The sequence below is a fragment of the Colobus angolensis genome, unplaced genomic scaffold, assembly GCF_000951035.1.
Source record: "Colobus angolensis palliatus isolate OR3802 unplaced genomic scaffold, Cang.pa_1.0 Scaffold109, whole genome shotgun sequence".
NCBI classification, from domain to species: domain Eukaryota; kingdom Metazoa; phylum Chordata; class Mammalia; order Primates; family Cercopithecidae; genus Colobus; species Colobus angolensis.
The window spans coordinates 174,164-181,052 of record NW_012111919.1 but is presented as its reverse complement, the minus strand read 5'-3'; the positions used below and the strand labels follow the sequence as shown (position 1 = coordinate 181,052).

The 6,889-nt window shown below is 48.1% G+C and overlaps 2 protein-coding genes across 7 annotated transcripts in view; both read right to left on the bottom strand.

The window, feature by feature from the left end:
• The window catches only part of MPV17 (MpV17 mitochondrial inner membrane protein), a 14,504-nt gene extending 11,798 nt beyond the window's left edge, over positions 1-2,706 (bottom strand). For 3 of the 5 annotated variants that reach the window (XM_011949777.1, XM_011949801.1, XM_011949786.1), the window contains exon 1: positions 2,048-2,683. In XM_011949777.1, coding sequence (XP_011805167.1) covers positions 2,048-2,117 — 70 coding nt within the window. In that variant the 5' untranslated portion in view covers positions 2,118-2,683. Of the gene's footprint in view, positions 1-2,047 lie in introns of all 5 variants that reach the window. The other 2 variants (XM_011949795.1, XM_011949788.1) reach the window with 2 other exon arrangements.
• Positions 2,707-5,390: 2,684 nt separating this feature from the next.
• Positions 5,391-6,889, bottom strand: part of GTF3C2 (general transcription factor IIIC, polypeptide 2, beta 110kDa) — a 34,246-nt gene continuing 32,747 nt past the window's right edge. Inside the window, exons 18-19 of one of the 2 annotated variants that reach the window (XM_011949764.1) lie at positions 6,707-6,814; positions 5,391-6,433 (exon numbers count right to left, since the gene is read on the bottom strand). In XM_011949764.1, the coding sequence (XP_011805154.1) occupies positions 6,215-6,433; positions 6,707-6,814 (327 nt within the window). In that variant the 3' untranslated portion in view covers positions 5,391-6,214. The remainder of the gene's footprint in view (positions 6,434-6,706; positions 6,815-6,889) is intronic. The other variant, XM_011949757.1, reaches the window with a different exon arrangement.

The following is a 6,889-nucleotide window of genomic DNA, read 5'->3' as shown; positions in this document are numbered from 1 at the left end:
TCTGCCTCCCGGGTTCACGCCATTCTCCTGGCTCAGCCTCCCAAGTAGCTGGGACTACAGGTGCCCGCCACCATGCCTGGCTAATTTTTTTTTTTTGTATTTTTAGTAGATGGGGTTTCACCATGTTAGCCAGGTTGGTCTCTATCTCCTGACGTCGTGATCCTCCCACCTCAGCCTCCCAAAGTGCTGGGATTACAGGCGTGAGCCACCACGCCCAGCCCCTAAACTCAAGTTTTAAAAGAGGAAACGGATGCTCAAAGAAGTTTACTGACTTGTCCTGATTAATGCACCTACTAGGTGCTATGGCTTTAAGATTCACATCCTGGTCTTCTAAGTCTGAAATCTCTGTACTGTTTTCCAGTGTGATGAGCTATCCCATGGGACCTTAGGAACTACTGTGCTGGAGTCCAAAAATGGCTCAGTGAACTAAAGCCACTTTCACCTTTTATTTGTAGTTTAATCCAAATACACTGAACAGCAGGGAAGGAAAAGTCTGAATGGTCTGAAACAGTCTGGGAAAAGTGCTGAGAGGCTACATTTTGCTTCAGGTCTGAGCTGGGACGTCAGCATAGCCTCAGTCGCTGTGGAGGTGAAGGGCTCCAGCACCAAGAGCCCAGAACTCCAGCCACATGTCGGCACCTAGGCCTCCTTGGAGCTCTAGCTCCTGCCCTTGTCAGCTGCAGATGCCTTGGGTAGGGAAATATAAGGACTCTTCCCCTCCCTATTCTTGATGACCACAAGGGGGAACCTTCCATCTGGCAGTTATGGGCCCTGAGGGAATCTGAGCCTGGGCAAAGGGCCCAGCGTGTCCGTTCCCATCACAGCCACACTGTCCAGCATGAGTCACCACACACGCAGCCAGGTGAGTCATACAGGCTGACGGACACTGAGTACAGGACGAGAGGTGGTTGGGCACCGGAGACTGGAGAGGGGCCCAGGGAAGGGCCAAAGAATCCATCTCCTGGCCATTCATGCAGTTAAGTTTCTGTGCTGATGTAGGGCTATTCTGGTTACAGGATCCCTATTCCACTCTGGCTTTCAGTAGCCCCCAATCCCTTCCAACAGTCCTCTTCTCAGAAGCCCAATCATCACTAGAATCTTGTTCCCCTCCTCTAAACATGGGCAAGACCTCATCTTAATGTGATCACTCTTTGTACCCCAAATGTTCTAAGGCCTTCTGTCATTCCACCTATACGACTTACTTATCTTCGTGCCATCCTCTTACATTAATTAACTTGCAAAATGAAGATGGTAACAAATGCAGGTAGGTCACTGCATTACCTCTGTGAGGTTAGTACTCAATCACTGCATTTGGAGTGACTGGTATCTGATCACTCCAAATGGATCAGGATGGAGTGATCAGATACCAATATACTAACCTTGGTTAGTATATTGTTTGGAGATACATATTTAGGCAGTAAATGATAAGAAAAGCAAATGAATGATAGAAACAAAACTCTGGAAATTTTGGGTGAATTAGGGAGAGGCGCTCAAGAGGTCTCAAAGCTGATCACTGACACAGGAGTGTTCAGTTTTAATGCCATTTAAACTGTACATACACGTTTTAATCATTCTTTTGTATGTTTCACAATAAAAAATACCAAGAAAAACTGGGGTAAGAATCTTGATTCAGCACTTATTAGGTGTGATCTAATATGGACTCAAGTAACCCTCCTAGCTCACACACCTTTGTGGGGGCCCTATGCCATAATGTATATGAAAGTGTTTTGCATACAGTAAAATGTTAGTTTTCCAAGTAGAGGCCTCCTGGGGCAATGCCTTTATCCTTCAGGATTGACTGGTCAGCTTTTTGAGGACTTTGAAATCCTAAAACCCTACTGCACAGCTTGGCCAACTACGCATACCCCTTAAAAACAGCCTTGGGCGCCACCCTCCAAAACAGACTGGGGACAGTGTGGGATGAAAGACAGCCAACCCTTAAAGAGAGCTGAATAGAAACAGGAAGTGAGGGTGGTGCAGTGGGGCAAGCCTCTGGCTTCCAAATTAGTCTGCCCTGGTCCCACTCAAGTCCTAGAGGGACACTCACCAGCTGTCAGGACCTGTACTTTCCACGGGTGAGCAGCCAGGGCCCGCTGGTATGCCCGCCAAAGTGCCATGCTTCCTGTCAAGCCAAGAGGAGAGGGGGTCACCCCTACTGTCCCTCTCCACGACTAAGAAGTCGCCTGACATTCCCTTGTGCCCACTCCCTTCCCCTTCCCACTTCCAGTGTGACTTAAAGTGACAGAGGCCACATGAGGGATGCTTCCCAGACAGCTTCCTGTGGCAGAAGTCGGCTTAGACAATTGGGGAAGAGAGAAAGGCTGTGGGAAGCTATGGCCTCCTGGTAGCAGCCACAAGCCACCTCACTCTCAGTCCTGAAGCCGGACCACTCGGAGGCCTCCGTTCCCGAACGAGACAAGCATGAGGACAGCTTTGCTCTGGCTTCTACCCAGAGCTTGGGTGCCTCAAAAGACAGCTTGGTCTGTCTCAGATTCAGACTTGGTTGGAAACAGTTTGTAACCTTCCTGAGTCCAGCTCCAGACCGAAAACAGGGCCCGTCACTGCCCGGATATACGATGACCACACGCTTTGTGGGCACTCATGGCTTGCGACGCTTTGAGCCAGAGACCGCAGATCACCCGCCACTCACCTGAGCGCGAGCTGGGCGCGGAGGCTCCCTCCCACGTGATAGGCTGGCCTAGGAATTTCCGCCACAAGCCCCGCCCCTTCCGCCCAGCGTCCCTCGGATTTTGCAGCCAGGGTAGAAATGAGTGGACCGAGCCGTGAATACCCGTGGAGAGCGGCCTAACTCGGCCACCCACTCTGTGAGCGACCCCTTTTCCAGCGGGACTGTGCCGGACCCTGGTGTGGGGCCCGCCAGCCATATTTCTCACCTGAGTTGGACCCTCTGCCTCCTCCTGCCCCTTCTCTCCCCTCGAGGCCCGGGCCTCTCTCAATCCAGTAGTCTCATTGTTCAGCCCATCCTCCGCCCATAACTGGCCGTAACTACGATCCTTGTCTCAGCAATCGTAGTTAGGGAACTATAAGTTATGGTTAAGTGCGTGTTTTGTCTCTAGGTTCTTCATTGGCCTCAACTGTGAGCTCGTGAGCGGGTAAAACGGGTCGTTCGTATTTGTCGTCCTCATAGCAACTGTTTCAGTGCTTTGCCGCAAACAGCCACTTAAGAAATACTGCATATGTATGATTCTTCCACAGAAAGCATTGGAATTAGAACTTAAGAAGACATTAGGTATTGGCTCCCAAACTAACGGGCTGCATGTGCAGCCTTGGTCATGACCAGACTTGATCTGCATCTAATGAGGGAGGTTACACTATTGACTTTCAAAACTCGGCTCCTCAGTTCTAGGGATTTTTCAGATATTTGTGTGTGGGGATGAGAGGGGCAGCATTATTACAGCTGCTTCTCTCTTCAACTTTTTTTTTTTAAGTATATACTTCTCAAAAGACCCATTTTTAACAATGGGGCCCACAACTGCATGTTTGAAAACCATAGCTAGGTGATTTCTTAATCCTCTTCCAGCTCTAACAGAGTCTGTGAATACAGAGCAATATCCTTTCTAGAGCGTTGGAAATGTCTACAATATCCCTGGCAATGGACTTGTCAGGCTGCAGACTTTACTTATCTCCAGGGAGCCCACACGTCAGGAGGCACACTCTTTCAGACTCTGCACCTGCCCAGCTCCACCCCCAATTTACTCAATTCCTTTATGATTAAGGCAGGGAGACTCCTGCCACAAATCCTGGAGAAACAGAGTAGGGAAGCAAGAGAAGTCAGTGTCACAAACGTTTAACTAAAACACTACTTGCAAAACAGCATGCTAGAGGAGTGAACTGGCACAAGTAAATGTAATAGGAGACCAAATGTGGCAGGCTATAAAGTTATATTCTGAAGTTAGACTGAGTTCAAATCCCCAGCACCACCACTTACTAATGTGACCTTGACCTTTTACAGACAGCCTACCCTCTCCAACTCTTTTATCATTAAAATGGCAATACCTACCTCACAAAAGTGACATGTGCAAAGTGCTTAAAATGGATCAAGTGCTTAATGCTTGTTTATCCTTTTTCCTTCCTTCCCCCTTGGGAACATAAGGAAGGGAGACTATTTTTTACTGGAGAAAACTGGGAAGCTCTTTGGTGAAGGTGGAATTTGAGCTGGGACCTTTCTGGATGAACTGAACTCAGATGAAGATGGTGGAAAAAGACACTCTGGCGAAGGGAGGAGTATGAGAAGAGGAATAAAGGTAGAGAAGTGTATGAACAATGGATAGTACGAAGTGGATATATTGGCAGGTAGGGTTAGAAAGAGAAAAAGCTTCTGGTAGAGAAAAAGAACAAGGTCAAGATCAGGGCTGAGACTCAGTTGCAGAAGCAGGGCTGCCAGCACCAACCTACAGCCTCAAGTGCAGATCCCCAGGTCTCATCTTTTCTACCACTGAAAATAGGAAGGGGGCTGCCCTGTAGAATTGAGTAAAGCTTCACTTCAACAGAAGGCACTTGCCTAACAGCTCAAAAAACAAAACTGGCTCAATGTGAGCTGGATCCCAATAGGGTTGCGCAAGCTTCTTTGCACTGACATGGGTTGTGGTCTCTGCTGTTGATGGACTTGGGTTTCCTCCAGGTCTGTTTTCTCATCTTTACAGGATGGGGTCTCGCTCCATCACCCAGGCTGGAGTGCAGTGGCAGGATCTCGGCTCACTGCAACCTCCACCTCCCAGGTTCAAATGATTCTTCTCCCTCAACCTCCCGAGTAGCTGGGATTACAGGTATGCACCACCACACCTGGCTGATTTTTTATATTTTTGGTAGAGACAGGGTTTCACCATGTGTTGGCCAGGCTGGTCTCTAACTCCTGACCTTAAGTGATCTGCCTGCCTTGTCTCCCAAAGTGTTGGGATTACAGGCATGAGCCACCACACCCGACTGGGACTAAACTCGATCCCTTCTTAAAGGAGATTTTCTGATAGATGAAGTCCCTACACATTTGGCCAGTCTAGAATGCCAGAGTGTTTTGTTCCAGGTAGGCACTGATCTCATCTCCACTCTCTCCAAAAAGCAGCTGCCTGTTTCTTTCTATTTCCTGAGGTCATCCAACTATTTCCCTCCAAACCCCAGCCTATACTCCTAGGCATTTCAAGACCATGGTTTGCCTATTTCTTATCACTGGGGTGTATCCTTGCTTAGGAGGCAGTATCATAGTCACTGTGAGTCTGCAGCATCCCACAAGAAGCCTCTAACAAGATGAGATATAACATTACTGTACTTGGGTTCTGAACACCTCCTATACACATAACTGAAGTAGGTAAACATTCTAATAAGTCAACAATGTGACCGTATAATGAAGGATCAAAAATCATGACGTGTAAAAGAATGGTTGAAGTAACTGAAGATATTTAATCTAGAGAAGATTTGGGAAACACATGATAGGTATGGTTAAATACTTAACAGGGCAATCACAGGGAAGATGACTGGATTTCCTTACACCCATGAGTGAAATTTATAGAAGTATACTCTGACTTGATATAAAGGAAGATTTTAAAAAACATGACTGTTCAGGAGTGTTCAAGTAGGGTCAGATGACCAGTGATTGGGAATACTTCGTAAGCAGGAGCAAGTAAGATCTGAGCCACTGTTCTATCAGTAGGGTGTCTGTGGTGTTCCTTGGTCAAAGAAGTACTCTAAGCAACTTCAGTCTCACAAATTACTATCACCCTTGTGGGCATACATGATGGTTACCCTAAAGAGGAAGTTTCAGAAGGCAGTAATATTGGATCCTGGAATAGTCAGACAGGAGCCTTCATGCAGATACCCTTTTCAATTCTCCATACACCCATTCACAAGTGGTCGCAAAAACACCCAGTACCTTTACTTGGCTTTACCCACTTAACAATACGCTCAATATGAGCAGTTTGACTCCCAAGCCTAGGTCAGGCCTGAGTGTTTCTCATGAGCCATAGTCTTAGGCTGAGGAGCCTTGAGAGTTGGTGGAGGGAGAGCCCCCCTGCCCGCAGGGGGCTGTGATCACAGAAGTCTGTAGAAAGAGTGGGATCTAAGGAGTCCTGGGGAGGCAGGCCTAAAGGTCCAGGCCTGGCATGATCACTGTCCAGGGAAAGCCCCCAGTTCCTATGGCTCTGTGCATAGGGGCCATTTGTTCTTGACCGACTTCACTCCAAGGATGAGGTGTGGGCCAAGGCTAGGGAGTGGGAAGAAGGCGATGGCTGGTTGGAGAGAAGCCAGGCCGTCTAGTGGGGGAGGATGGTTGGAACATAGCATTGAAGTGGGCTCGGCTTTCAAGCTGCATACGGTGGCCCAGTGGGGAGGCGAGTCCACGGACAAAATGGATTCGAACCAGCCCTGACTGCCCCCCAGATACCAGCCATCCATAGGAGTCCAGGTTTGGGCTGAAACGTACCTGTGAAGAGAACAGAAAGAGAGAGATGCTTATGGGTGGTGCTTTAGGGTGACTCTAGCTATATGAACAAAAAAATGAGCCACAATCTGATAGGACAGGACCATGAGGGGTGAGACAGGTAAGAATGAGAAGCCAGTGAATGAGGTACATCTGTCATGCTCTAGAGGAGGAGGAGGCTGTCATCTGTGTAACCTTTTCATCTCCCATTTCATCAGCCCCAGGCCCAGAACTGGGGGAAAATGAGAGTGGAGGGTGGAGAGTATGAAAGACTACCTTATGAATAGCCTCCAGCTGCAGCCTGTCCAGGCAGAGTTGAGAATGCCCCTCTCCCTCCTGCATGCGCAGCATTGGTTCTCTACGGAGCAGATCATGGAATGAACCCTGGGGAAGGGAAATGGAAGAGGAGGGAGAAAGTGAGAGGCTTTTTTAATTTTTATTTACTTTTTTTTTTTTTGA